Source organism: Notothenia rossii (assembly GCF_949606895.1).
Source record: "Notothenia rossii genome assembly, chromosome: 10".
NCBI lineage: Eukaryota > Metazoa > Chordata > Actinopteri > Perciformes > Nototheniidae > Notothenia > Notothenia rossii.
Window position 1 is genome coordinate 62500959 of NC_136908.1, and position 15322 is coordinate 62516280.

The 15322-nt window shown below is 41.9% G+C and overlaps 1 protein-coding gene across 3 annotated transcripts; it reads left to right on the plus strand.

Moving 5' to 3' along the window:
- The first annotated feature begins 1998 nt into the window (after positions 1 to 1998).
- LOC307022835 (uncharacterized protein) lies at positions 1999 to 12867 on the plus strand. Of its 3 annotated transcripts, none has more exons than XM_079655732.1 (3): positions 1999 to 2156; positions 3620 to 3687; positions 11503 to 12867. In XM_079655732.1, the coding sequence occupies exons 1-3, from the start codon at positions 2093 to 2095 to the stop codon at positions 12787 to 12789; spliced, it is 1419 nt and encodes a 472-aa protein (XP_079511858.1). In that variant the 5' UTR covers positions 1999 to 2092; the 3' UTR covers positions 12790 to 12867. The 3 variants fall into 3 exon arrangements, with proteins under 3 accessions (XP_079511858.1, XP_079511859.1, XP_079511860.1); XM_079655733.1 differs by having other exon boundaries at positions 3638 to 3687; XM_079655734.1 differs by having other exon boundaries at positions 2048 to 2156; positions 3643 to 3687.
- Positions 12868 to 15322: the final 2455 nt, after the last annotated feature.

The window sequence follows — 15322 nt, forward strand, 5'->3', positions numbered from 1 at the left end:
CGCTTTGCCTCCGTTGCTCGCCTAGAAAGTTGAGAAAAGTTCAACTTTTCAAGCGTCGACGGAACCGCCAGCCAATCAAATCATATGCCAGTACAAGCTCTAGCCAATCAGACCGCGTGCGTGTGTGTCCTGGGCGGGAGATTCATGTGATTGGTTGTTGGTCGCACGCCAGACACGCCCACCGGCAGCTGTTTTAAAGAGTACCTGACATCCCTTTATATTAATAGAACAATAATGTTATTGTTAGCTAATGAATGTTTCCATGGTGACCAACGGCAACATGACAACGTTTTCATTGGTCCCTCTTCTTTAGAGAAGACCAGGAAATGATGGATACACGGATCGTGTTCAAATCAATAGGCACGCAATGACTCTAAATAATAATGATCACGCCACCAAACACACATTCAGACTAAAGGAACCAGCCTGTTTGGAAAATGAGAGAAGTAGAAAGTACAGGTATTTGAGTTCAACATGTAAGAAGTAGAAAGTACAGGTATTTGGGTTCAAAATGTAAGAAGTCAAAGTAAAAAGTCGTCAGAAAAATAAGTAGTGGAGTAAAGTACTGATACCAGAAACATGTACTTAAATACAGTAACGAAGTATTTGTACTCCACTACTTCCCACCTATGGTCAGTGGGTGGAAAATCCGGTCGAGATAAGCCAATAAATAGCAATCAGGTTCTCATTTCTCAGCGGCTGATAACCCAACCTTATCTGACAGGAACTATAAACATTGCGCTGAGAGAAGCCCACATAATGAGATCAGAACACACTGATCCTCAGACGCTTCCTGTGTGGGCGCGTCACTCTCCATCAGCAGCTCCAACACTTTCAACTAAGAGGTCAAAACAGAAAGTACTAATTATGTTTGTTTTAAAAATATATCCAAATATTGAGGCAGCTGGTAACAGAACGCAGGGAAAACGACACGCATTGGGTTTGGGAGTGAAAAAGCTCAAAGTAATGGATAACTGTTGGAAATAGTTACAAATCCAGCCCCAGACACTTTTTACGCTGCTATGGATATCTTCTAATGTACATTTCCCAAATATATTGAAGTGACTGTTATTTTGTATATATTGATTGTTGTGCTTTTATTTATGTCTTAATGTGTGCACATGGTATTTCGATCTCTTTGTCTGTAAACACAAACTGAAAGATTGACAATAAAGAGTTTGACTTGAACCATCCATCCATCTTCTCCCGCTTATCCGTGGTCGGGTCGTGGAGGTATCAGTTCCAGCAGAGAGCCCCAAACGTCCCTTTCCCTGGCCACATCAACCATCAACCTTTCCCTCTGAATTCCTGCTCTTATGTCTCGCAAAACATATCAAATCCTGCATTCACTTTTTTAATTGTAATTTTCAAGCAAGTTTAAGCATAAATGTAGAAAAAATAAAAACCTGCAAGATGCTCTTTAACTTTTTGCCATTTGAGAATATCATGAGTTTGGAGTTGTCTGCATTTAATACTAACTTGAGTTGAGATAAATGGGATGGAATAACATCAAAGGCAGACTGGAGGAAATCAAGACTTTGCTCTATAGAAGAGGATGAACAATAAATAACAGTATCATCTGCATAAAAATGGAAAGGAGCATTTGAAAAATTATTAGAGATTATTTACATACAGTAGATGGTGAAATTATTGTTCCTAATATTGAACCTTGGCGCACACCCTTTCAAATCAAATCAATCAAATCAAGTTGTATTTATACAGTATAGCACATTTATAAACGATTTTTGGTCGAGCCAAAGTGCTGGACAAATAATAAAAAATACCCTACAGTAAAGACATTTCACAGCTAATACAACACTTTGTTCAGAATATCAGTATGAGAAGAATAGGACACCCTCTATCCTTAGACCCTCACATCGTACAAGGAAAAACTTCCGGAGAAAACCCACAGTTTAAAGGGGAAAATGGGAGAAACCTCAGGGAGAGCAACAGAGGAGGGATCCCTCTCTTAAGCCAATCACAACGCGTGACGTCATTGGTAAGCGACGGAAATACACCCGAGCAGATATGTTACCCCGAGCCGTTCTTATTATACATCCATGCCCCGATCAGATATGGTACCTACAGCGGTATGCACCTTTTAAGTTCTTTGCAATCCGCCAAAAGCCGAGAGGAGAAGAAGGAGAAAAGAAGAGGTGAGTGGATTGAACGCCTGCAGAGGTTTCATTAAGTGTATTTACACCTGTGTTAGCTTAGCTTACAGTTAATCACGAATCAGAAGTTATCTTATTTAACACAACAGCTGTAATCTTGGAAGAAATAAACTCACAAATAAACTTTAAAATGTGCGCCAAAAATAGTCTCAAAGTATCTTTAAATAAAGGCTAAAAGCCATCGTCTAGCAGCTAAAGTCTAAGAGCTAACGGCTATCGGCTAACAGCTACAGTTATTATTCCAGTGCGGCTCTGGGGGAGTAACAGTTGATTTGTAATGCTCAGCTCACTTTATGTTAGTTATTTATTACACCAGTTGTCTTTAAGACGGTTTGAGTTGTTGTGTTGGTGCTCTTTAGGCGACGGTTTAGCTCATTAGATAAATAGATCAGTGTTTTTCCCTAGGATGGAGTCATAGCAGCGGTGCTAAGGCATGTGGGCCCAGCATAATGTGAGCGTGGAGCACGTGACATTTTTTAGTGTGTGCGCGTGCGAAGTGCGCCCCGCCAATTTTTTTTCTATGTGTCAGCACAAGAAAGGCTCTTGAGGCCTAGTACCAGGGCCGGTTCTAGACAATTTGCTGCCCTAGGTGAGATTTTAGGCAACATTTTATATGTAAAGAATAAATGAAAAATCTCTACAAAAGACAAATACACTGCAAAAACAGAAACTTATTGAAATAGCTAATAGACGTCAAAATGGCTTCAAATGTATTCAGTATTGTATGAACATGTTTGAATTGGGGGATGGACGTCACATCCTCTAGGGGGGTCCGGGGAAATGTCTCAAGATTTAGCAAAAATACACCTTTATTGAACATACAGTAACACAAATACTACAAATCCACATAACAAACAATCAAAAATGAAAAAGGGTGTCCACTTATTATTATTTTAAGAAAAATGGTACCTGGCTGGCTCTCCCTAGCAGCGGCGCTCATATTTCAGCAGCGGCGCTGCGCCGCCACTATTTGTATATAGGGGAAACACTGTAGATATACTTTATTTAAATAATGATTTATCTTAAACTAGGAAATGATTGTGTCACAGCAGAAGTGTTTTCAGGCATTACACGAGTTAAACATATTTAAAAGATACAATAAGATATAATAAAAATGAAGCATTAGCAACAAGTATACACACAGGACACATATCACTAGAGTATCTAAAGAATACACAATATACAGAAAATACTGTATACATGGAGTACATTAAACAGTCTCACTAGCTAATGTTTGCTTTCTGTGTTAACTTAGTGATAGTTAATGACACGGATAGCGTTATAACCGTGGTTCAAACATCCATTAATGTCACTTTCTATGTGAATAAAGTCATTTTAATGAAATAAAAGTGAACAAACTGTGAGCTGTAAGTTAGAATGTAAATTGCTACACAGATTATGATGAATTATATCTAAATATTTGTATTATATTAATAATGAAGCAGCTCTGTGGTCTTCATCAGGACAGATGATGAGCAGCATGGAGGAGAAGAAAGAGACCCCTGGAGCTCAGGTCAGTGTGCACTTCATCACAATATATTCCTAATTCCAGCGTTTCCGCCAGGCGGGCGTCTTGTCTTCATTTGACGCCCTTATTCAGCTCGGAACGCCATATACAGACATAAATAAACCAGCGACTGTATTCGCCATGACACAGACAGTCTGTGGTTTGGACTCGTTTAACTTCTGTCTAGTTTCTGAACAGATATGAGGAGCTGTGAGCTCTGAGGGCTAACAGCTAACGGCTGATGTTGGGTTTGTGGTTCACATTGTCACTACCCGATCTGCAGCCCTGCCCTGTCTGCAGTGCGCATGTGCGAGATGCCGCCATATTTGACAACTCCATACGGCAACTCTAATATGACATTTGACGTCTAGACGGCTGCCCAATTTGCATCGTGCATGCGCGAGTCATAAACGTCTCAAATATCTTTATTAAAATATTTTGTTATTTGAAATAAAATGAAGGACGTTCACAGTTGATGTAATTAGATATAAATGATGAATGCCATACATATTGCATACATTCAGTCAATATTTCTTCAGAATGTATGATAGCTGTCTAACAGAAGTTAAATCCATTTCTCACTTATTCTGACAATGTACTTACCCCAATCAAATGACCCGATAAAAGGAGTTGTTCAATAATAGTGAAGTCACGTTGTAATAACAATAACTCATCTCTCTCGTTCAGATTAATATTGTTGGATTTTTTGAGTGTTCTTTTTCTGCTTTGCCAAAAGCCACTGTGTCAAATATCATATTAGAGTTGCCGTATGGAGTTGTCAAAAATGGCGGACCATCTCGCACATGCGCACTGCAGATAGGGCAGGGCTGCAGATCGGGTAGTGACACACATTGAAGATGACGTCACGGCTCCGCCTACACTGCGTTACCGCCCCAGTTCCTAAACTGTATTGGAAACGCAGCATAAAGTAAGCCTGGCCTATCAAGGCCTAACTATATCGTACTACGCCGTGCGAGGCTCTGCAGTGGAAATGTGCCATAAGTAGATATCATTGAAGACCTTAACAAGAGCAGTCTCAGTGCTGTGGTTTGGACGAATGCCTGACTGGAACACATCCAAACAGTTATGTAAATGCAAGAAGTTACTCAACTGTTGAAAAAACTACTTTTTCAATGATGTTACCTAGAAATGGGAGGTTTGATATGGGCCTGTAATTGTTCATTACTGAAGCATCTAGATTATTCTTTTTTTAAGAGCGGTTTAATGACTACAGTTTTCAGAGCTTGTGGAAAAATACCTGAGTGAAGAGACTTGTTTACTATATGAAGTAGATCTGAGGCCATGCAAGGAAAAACATCTTGGAAACATCCTGTTGGAATAATATCAAGGCAGCAGGAGGAGGATTTCAGAAGTTGAATAATGTCCTCTAGGTTTTTATCATGAATCTGATGGAACTGTGTCATGGTGTTTGTATTGATTTTAGGTGGACACAGAGACCAAACATTTGCTGTACCTGATGCAGAGGCATTGACTGCTTGTCTGATTTTCTGAATGGGGGGGATACTGACACTGCGGTTTGTTAGTCTGTCGACGGTAGCAAATAAGGCACATGCATTTTTGTTTGTTTTTGGAAATGATGTCAGAGAAGAAAGACTGTCGTGCAATTTATAATTCCAAATTATAAAAGCCAAGTCTCTCTTTTATAGATATCAAAATGAACCTGGAGATTTGTTTTTCTCCGCCTACGTTCAGCTTTTCGACACTCTTTTTTCTGTTCTCACGGTCATGGCCTTTCTCCATGGAGATCTTTTCTTGCCAATCACTTCCTTTACCTTAGTTGGAGCAATGGCATCTATAATATACAGGACTGTCTCAGAAAATTAGAATATTGTGATAAAGTTCTTTATTTTCTGTAATGCAATTTTTAAAAAAACAAAAATGTCATACATTCTGGATTCATTACAAATCAACTGAAATATTGCAAGCCTTTTATTATTTTAATATTGCTGATTATGGCATACAGCTTAAGAAAACTCAAATATCCTATCTCTAAATATTAGAATATCATGAAAAAGTATACTAGTAGGGTGTTCAACGAATCACTTGAATCGTCTAATTAACTCGAAACACCTGCAAGGGTTTCCTGAGCCTTGAAAAACACTCAGCTTGGTTCAGTAAACTAAATCACAAGTATGGGGAAGACTGCTGATCTGACTGCTGTCCAGAGGACCGTCATTGACACCCTCCATCAGGAGGGTAAGACACAAAAAGAAATTTCTCAAAGAGCAAGCTGTTCACAGAGTGCAGTTTCAAAGCACATCCACAAAAAGTCTGTTGGAAGGGGGAAATGTGGCAGGAAACGCTGCACAACCAAGAGAGATGACCGCAGCCTTAACAGCATTGTGAAGAAGAGTCGCTTCCAGAATTTGGGGGAGCTTCAAAGACAGTGGACTGAAGCTGGAGTCCAGGTATCAAAAGTCACTGTTCACAGACGTGTCCGGGAAATGGGCTACAATAGCCGTATTCCCATGGTCAAGCCACTTCTGAACTCAAGACAACGGAAGAGGCGTCTGACTTGGGCTAAGGAAAAGAAGCACTGGACAGTTGCACAGTGGTCCAAAGTCCTCTTTTCAGACGAAAGCAAGTTTTGTATTTCATTTGGAAGTCAAGGCGCCAGAGTCTGGAGAAAGGCTGGAGAGGAGCAAAATCCAAGTTGCTTGAAATCCAGTGTGAAGTTCCCACAGTCAGCGATGGTTTGGGGAGCCATGTCAGCTGCTGGTGTTGGTCCACTGTGTTTCATCAAGCCCAGAGTAAATGCAGCTGTGTACCAAGAGATTTTAGAGCACTACATGCTTCCGTCTGCTGAAAAGCTCTATGGAGATGAGGAATTCATTTTCCAGCATGATCTGGCACCTGCCCACAGTGCCAAAACCACCAGTAACTGGTGTACTGACCATGGCATTACTGTCCTCGATTGGCCTGCAAATTCCCCTGACCTGAACCCCATAGAGAATATGTGGGGTATTGTGAAGAAGAAGCTGAAAGACACCAGACCCAACAATGCTAATGAGCTAAAGGCCGCTATTGAAGCATCCTGGGCATCCATAACACCTCAGCAATGCCACAGGCTGATTGCCTCCATGCCACGCCGCATTGATGCAGTAATCCGTGCAAAAGGATTCCCAACCAAGTACTGAGTGCATTAATGGACATTTTCAAATGTTTGATTGTGTTTTGCTGTTATAAATCTTTTTTTTTTACTTGGTCTGAGGAACTATTCTAATTTTTTGAGATAGGATTTTTGAGTTTTCTTAAGCTGTATGCCATAATCAGCAATATTAAAATAATAAAAGGCTTGTAATATTTCAGTTGATTTGTAATGAATCCAGAATGTATGACATTTTTGTTTTTTTAATTGCATTACAGAAAATAAAGAACTTTATCACAATATTCTAATTTTCTGAGACAGTCCTGTACAGGGCTCAACATCAAGGACTGCCTGATGGCCCGGGGCCATCTAGTATTTAGCTCGGGCCATGAAGCCTCACCTGCTGGTTGCCCGATCGGGCAATCTATTATACCAGTATCATGCAGCTCGCGGATCCAGTAATGAGTGACCCGACAGTAAAACTAAACATATCTATAACTAGTTACGGTAGTTTGAGAGGTAATTAAAATAGCTACGTGTGATATTCTAACCTGAAGTGTGTGTTTTGTCCGCTCACCGCTGCATGTGATCATGCAGAGCTGCGTGTCGACTCGTCAGCAGCAGCTGATCTCTCTCTCCCGTCAGATTAGACTTCACTCGCGTTTAAGTCCATATCGATCAGATCCAGCTAGTTCTAGCTAATGATATGACTACCTGCTTATTAAAAGACACCTAAACAATAAGTGTCGCTATGCAACTGGGTGAGGCCACAAAGTATAGCGCAGCATTATGCATTTGTTTACATGCCCACCAGAACCCCGAGGCATTACCAACAGATCAACGACCGATCAACCCACACAGGACATCTCTTTCTCCACATTAAGTGTTAGCCATTATAATTGACTATTCTTGTCTGTCACATAAGTGGCGCAACTGAAGCGGTATTGCGCTAAAGGGACATTATTTTGACCGAAGAGATTTAGATTTGCCGGCCAACGGGAACTCCGACGTCACCATTTTGTGTGCTTCGCGGATGCGCTCGGCTCCTCTCGACTGCTGCTCGACTGCTGCTCGGTCAGCTTCCGGATGAGGAGGCATTCATTCGACCAACTTACAGTAGATAACATTACAAACATTTTTAACAGGGGCCATAATAGTGTAAATAATGTTTGTTTTGGCAGTTACAACTGAATGTAATGGTTTCTACTTTTTTACATCTGGGAAGGCATTTGCCTTCATCAGATGGAAAGTGTCTTGACCAACAACTTAAAGAGCATCTTGCAGGTTTTTATTTATTCTACATTTATGCTTAAACTTGCTTGAAAATTACAATTAATAAAGTGAATTTTGATTTGATATGTTTTACGAGACATAAGGGCAGGAATTCAGAGGGAAAGGAGCAATTTTGAGCTCTGCTCTTAAAAACGGCTTTTTTTTAAGGTCATCATTTTTTTCATCATTTTTTCAAACGCGTCATATTACATCACGCAGGGGACACATCTCCGCTCTCTGACCGCGGGTATAGTAGAGTTGCCTTGAGTAGAGCGGTTGTGTTTTAAGGAGCTGGTATTTTTCGGTAGTTTTACATCGTATTTTACCATTTGTAATCATGGTGAGCTTGTGTTTGTGCAGGTTGCACAAATACCAACCTGTCAGGACATCGAGTCCACAGTAAAAAGAACCGGAGCTAGCGTTCGTTCCTGGCTGCGTTTGGCATCCACCTCCCTGCAGCACATACTCTCATTTCATCCAATATCGAAGAGCACAGGTGGCTTGGTGTATTCGTAGGAGGCCGATCGCATTGTAGCTCTAGCATAGCCTCGCGGCTGTAGCAGCGTAGAGGCTCCTCGCCATACCTGTTCGTGCTGTCACTCAGGTGTGTCTTGGAAAGTTGTTTGGCCAGACATGGTCTGCAGAAGGCAAATGTAATCCACAGGATCAAAAGCATGGTCTCTCAAAATGACGTTTCATACAGACATGACAAAGTTTAGACAATATTAGACCAAAAAAACACAACACAAGACGAACAGAGCATACTGAGACTCGCAGTGACAGGAGGCCGTCTCCCTCTAATAATAATAATAAATGGGATTTATATAGCGCTTTTCTAGACCCAAAGACGCTTTACATTATGATTCAGGTCGACAAACAAAACGAGAACAAAAACAAAAAACAAAACAAAAACAGAAAAGCAGTCAGGAGGATGTTGGTTCAGAGGGGGGAGGGGCGGCTTTAAGGATAAGCAGAGTTGAAGAGGTGGGTTTTGAGACGGGACTGGAAAAGGGTGAGGGAATCAGACTCACGGAGGTCTTGGGGGAGGGAGTTCCAGAGCTTCGGGGCTGCCACAGAGAAGGCTCTGTCCCCGAAGCTCCGGAGTTTGGCCTTGGGGATTGAGAGCAAACCGGCTGAGGTGGATCTGAGGGACTGGGGTGGTTGGTAGAGGATGAGGAGGTCAGTGAGGTAGGGGGGGGCCAGATGGTGGAGGGCTTTATAGGTGAGGACCAGGAGTTCGTAATGGATGCGGTGTGAGACGGGAAGCCAGTGGAGTTCTTTGAGGACCGGGGTGATGTGATGCCATGATTTGGTGTGGGTGAGGAGTCTGGCGGCTGCGTTCTGGACACGCTGGAGTCTGTTGAGGGATGTTGTGCTGATGCCGAAGAGGAGTGAGTTGCAATAGTCAAGGCGGGAGGAGATGAAGGCGTGAATGAGTCGCTCAGCTGCGGGGCGGGTGAGAGAGGGACGGAGTTTGGCGATATTGCGGAGGTGGAAAAATTAGGTTTTTACAACTTGGCAGATGTGGGGGTCGAGGGAGAGGGTGGGGTCGAATATCACGCCAAGGTTGTCTGCCTGGGTGGAGGGGGAAACAGGGGTGCCATCAGTGGTGAGTGTCAGGTTGGGGGTTTTGCTGAGGGTAGATTTGGAGCCGATGAGGAGGAGTTCAGTTTTATTGCTGTTGAGTTTGAGGAAGTTGTGTTGCATCCAGGATTTTATTGCAGTCAGACAGGATTCGATGTGTGTGAGAGGGGGGTTGTGGGGGGATTTGGTGCTGAGGTAGATCTGTGTGTCGTCAGCATAGCAGTGAAAGTCCAGGTTGTGATGGCGGAGAATCTGACCAAGGGGGAGGATGTAGATGATGAAGAGGAGGGGGCCGAGTACTGAACCTTGGGGAACACCTTGGGTGACTGAAGCTGTGTGTGTGAGGAGTGATTGTTGAGGGAGATGAAGTGGGATCTGTCGGAGAGGTAGGACTGGAGCCACCTGAGTGCAGTACCTTCGATACCGATATCCCGGAGTCGGGTAAGCAGGATGGTTTGGCTCACGGTATCGAAGGCTGCACTCAGGTCAAGGAGGATGAGGATGTTGAGGGAACCGGTGTCAGCAGAGGTGAGGAGGGAATTGAGGACTTTGATGAGTGCCGTTTCTGTGCTGTGGTGAGGACGAAAACCAGACTGAAGGGGTTCAAAAAGGTCATTTTTTTGGAGATGGCGGTGGAGTTGTTTGGAGATGATGCGTTCTATTGTTTTAGAGAGAAAGGGGAAGTTGGAGATGGGGCGGTAATTACTGAGGGAGGAGGGATCCAGACCGGGTTTCTTGAGGATGGGAGTGACAGCAGCAGTTTTGAAGGCAGAGGGAACGGCTCTGAAAGTGTGTGTGTGTGTGTGTGTGTGTGTGTGTGTGTGTGTGTGTGTGTGTGTGTGTGTGTGTGTGTGTGTGTGTGTGTGTGTGTGTGTGTGTGTGTGTGTGTGTGTGTGTGTGTGTGTGTGTGTGTGTGTGTGTGTGTGTGTGTGTGTGTGTGTGTGTGTGTGTGTGTGTGTGTGTGTGTGTGTGTGTGTGTGTGTGTGTGTGTGTGTGTGTGTGTGTGTGTGTGTGTGTGTGTGTGTGTGTGTGTGTGTGTGTACACGGAGCAGCCTGCGGTCGCTCGTTAGCTGTTCTAATGAAGGTAAACACAGCTCTTTGCAGCTGGTGCTGCTCTTCTCAGATTCTGCTGAGTTACACGTTACTGCCTCCTGGTGCTGCAGAGATTTCATGAAGTGAAGGAGGTTTTCCTTCTGTGAAACAGCTGTGGGCAGTAGATACTGTGAGAGTCACAGACATGAATACATAGCTCAAGGCAGACTGGTTCACAGACTCTCCTGTTTTGCCGATCCGGTGCTTGAACTCTACACCCCTGGCCGAAATGACAAGAGTTTGAAATATATCTCCAATAATGTATGTATTTCCCCACATAAACATAGCAGTCTGCAATGAAACGGCTGTCTCCTGTGCGCTCCACTTCCTACTTTCTCCTGCGAACTTTCTCTCTTTTTTTCCCCTTTCATTGCCCTCTAAGGGCTTCGTACAATAAAGAAACGCATATATTTTATTTTAAAAAGTAAAGTCCTTTCGAGTCGTCTGTCTCAAGCCTAAGTCAAGTCATGAGTACAAAGTCAAGTCTTTTATCAATGTTAATCAAGCAAGTCTCAAGTAAAAAAATATGCGAGTCAAGTCATGTGACTCGAGTCAAGTCATGTGACTCGAGTCCCCCACCTCTGGTATATACTTTGGTTAGAATATTACTGTATCAAATATAATACACATATAATAAACACAAACAGTTGATAAGTAGTATTTTGTTAACTCAAGGTTTATATTAAGTGAGTTTTTATTGTGTTAACTTGTGTATTTATGCTTTTTAGATTGACTTTCTCTCTTTCTCTGTCCGTCTGTTCTAGAAACCAAAAGGAAAAGAGAGACGTCACAGCTGTCAGCAATGTGACAAATCCTTTACAACATCTGTACATTTAAAGAGCCACCTGCGTATTCACATGGGAGAAAAAACGTATAGCTGTGAAGAGTGTGGGACAACTTGCACTTCATCAAGTCATCTCAAATCACATCAACGTGTTCACACGGGAGAAAAACCTTACAGCTGTGAAGAGTGTGGGAAAACTTTCACTACATCAAGTCATCTCAAATCACATCAACGTGTTCACACGGGAGAAAAACCTTACAGCTGTGAAGAGTGTGGGAAAACTTTCACTCAATCAGGTACTCTCAAAATACATCAACGTGTTCACACAGGAGAAAAACCTTACAGCTGTGAAGAGTGTGGAACAACTTTCACTTCATCAAGTCGACTCAAAATACATCAACGTGTTCACACGGGAGAAAAACCTTACAGCTGTGAAGAGTGTGGGAAAACTTTCACTTCATCAAGTCGACTCAAAATACATCAACGTGTTCACACGGGAGAAAAACCTTACAGCTGTGAAGAGTGTGGGACAACTTTCACTTCATCAAGTCGACTCAAAACACATCAACGTGTTCACACTGGAGAAAAAATGTACAGCTGTGAAGAGTGTGGGAAAACTTTCACTCAATCAGGTGCTCTCAAAATACATCAACGTGTTCACACAGGAGAAAAACCTTACAGCTGTGAAGAGTGTGGGAAAACTTTCACTAGATCAGGTTCTCTCAAAACACATCAACGTATTCATACTGGAGAAAAACCTTACAGCTGTGAAGAGTGTGGGACAATTTTCACTAGATCAAGTCATCTCAAAATACATCAACGTATTCATACTGGAGAAAAACCTTACAGCTGTGAAGAGTGTGGGACAACTTTCACTCAATCAGGTGCTCTCAAAATACATCAACGTGTTCACACAGGAGAAAAACCTTACAGCTGTGAAGAGTGTGGGAACACTTTCACTACATCAAGTCAACTCAAAATACATCAACGTGTTCACACAGGAGAAAAACCGTACAGCTGTGAAGAGTGTGGGAAAACTTTCGCTACATTTGGTGCTCTAGAATCACATCACCGTATTCATACTGGAGAAAAACCGTACTGGTGTGAAGAGTGTGGAACAACTTTCACTAGATCAAGTCATCTCAAATCACATCACCGTATTCATACTGGAGAAAAACCGTACAGCTGTGAAGAGTGTGGGACAACTTTCACTAGATCAGGTTCTCTCAAAAGACATCTTCGTGTTCACTCAGGAGAAAAACCATAGTGGTTTTAAGAATGTAGGAGCCGCAATTAAGGATATTTTGTTTTTTTCCAGTTTACAATAAATAATTCCCATCTATTGGCCATGTCTTGGGTAATCCTTTTTTCCATTACAGATCCCATCCCATAAGCGCCATCTGTTGACGTAACGTCAGAATTGACAGGCATAATGTTCACTGTTCCTTTAAGTTTCGTTTTCTGGCTGTCCGTCTGCCGACAGAGCTGTTTCAAACAGCTGACATTATTGCAGCATTTAAATCCAAGCCATTGTCCAATACAGCTTATGTATCCAATATACAATCCAGTTTTAATGCTGCTCATACATGCATGCACACAACAGTCTATGGGGCAGCAACCATACAGACAGTAACGGAAATATAGTGGAAGAAATGCTGGAGGAAAGAACACTAGTATGCCTTAATGATGGACATGGCACAAGAGCAGATGTACACAGGGGGAAAGTCTCATGCCTGGATCTGACAGTAGTGTCAAACTGTTTGGTTCATACATGCGAATGGTTTGTTTTGAATAACTCCACTGTAGGAAGTGACCATTATCCAGTGCTTACTAAAATGAATAATAATGTGTATATATACAGGAAGGAGGTGTAATAACCAGGTGGTGCTTTGCTAAAGCTGATTGGGGGAAATGTAGGATATGGTGTGAGGAGTCGGTACACCTGCTAACATCAGAGGGAAGCATAGAGGTCATTACAAGCCACATAACGCAACATATACTGAATACAGCAGAGAACAGTATACATATATATATATATATATATATATATATATATATATATATATATATAGTATATGTCTTTTAAACTCATAATCTGCTGCTGTGTGCTCCCTGTGAAACATAATATGTCTAAAAATCTGAGCTCTGTTTAATATATTCAGATTTTTTTGTGGTTTTTGATGTTTTTCACAACTTTGTAGCGGTAGAGAAATTAGATTTTAAAAAAAAGTTTAATTTATTCAATCTTTCAAAATATGTTTTAAGAATATAATGTGAGTCAAAGCATTCAGAGCTTCATGTTGACTCCTTCATGCATTATAGAGTAAGCAGAGTCAACTGAAATACAGTTCTCTTAATCCTCTCTTTGTTTTCCTCTGATGTTCTGTACATTGTGCTTATCAGAAATGCATCCATCATGGGGCATTTTCCTGCAGTTTTAATGTCATTAAAAGGGTATTTTTCCATCATTGCAGATGAACCCAGCAGGAAGAGCACAGATCTAATCAGAGCTCAGACTAATGATGTCTGTCAGCCATTAGAATTATTCATTACACTTCTACTTTTACGGCTACAACATCACCGAATATCTGCTGGGTACGATGCCAATAAAAATCCAATCAGCCAGCCAATCAAATCATATAACAGTACAAGCGCCAGCCAATCAAACCGCGTGTGTCCGGTGCAGGAGATTAATGTGATTGGTTGTTGTTCGCACGCCGGACACGCCCACCGGCAAGCTTCAACGCGACGCTGCCATGTGGACGTACCGTAACTCAAGTAGAAGTACATACACTCGTGTTTAAAAATACTCTGGTGAAAGTAGAAGTACTGACTAAACTTCTTTACTCAAGTCAAAGTAAAGAGGCTTTGAAATGTACTTCAGTAAAAAGTACCCATAACTCCCAGCTGTTTTAAAGAGTACCTGACCTCCCTTTATATTAATAGAACAATAATGTTATTGTTAGCTAATGAATGTTTCCATGCTGAACAACGGCAACATGACAACGTTTTCATTGGTCCCTCTTCTTTAGAGAAGACCAGGAAATGATGGATCCACGGATCGTGTTCAAATCAATAGGCACGCAATGACTCTAAATAATAATGATCACGCCACCAAACACACATACAAAAGGAACCAGCCTGTTTGGAAAATGTGAGAAGTAGAAAGTACAGGTATTTGAGTTCAACATGTAAGAAGTAGAAAGTACAGGTATCTGAGTTCAAAATGTAAGTAGAATCAGCCCTGAATATACAGAATAACACTAAACACTGCCCTCTAGTGGTTAACTGAGGGAACTGCAGCTGTAAATGAGCAAACACTGTATAGCATGGGCCAGATGTGCAGCATTAACCCTTCTCTTGCGTTAGGTCATACCCATAGACTGTATATATATCATACCCCCTTTCCCATACTACGGTCAAAATGTTCCGGTGTGTTTTGCACAGTGATATCTCTGGAACCCCTTATCCAATTTTGATGGTTGACATCTCATTTGAACAGACAAAGCAAGTAGAATCAAGGGGTGACACTGAGGTGTGTTATGCTCAGAGCCTCTGATTACCACAGTGGGGAAAGTGTGTGAATCAGCCCTGAAAATACAGAGCAACACTAAACACTGCCCTCTAGTGGTTAACGGAGGGTACTGCAGCTGTAAATGAGCGAACACTGAATAGCATGGGCCAGATGTGCAGCATTCACGCTTCTCTTGCGTTAGGTCATACCCATAGACTGTACTGTACTCTGGCCTGCAAGAATCTACTTGTGAAAAGCACTGGTACAAAATGCTTGTATAACTTTA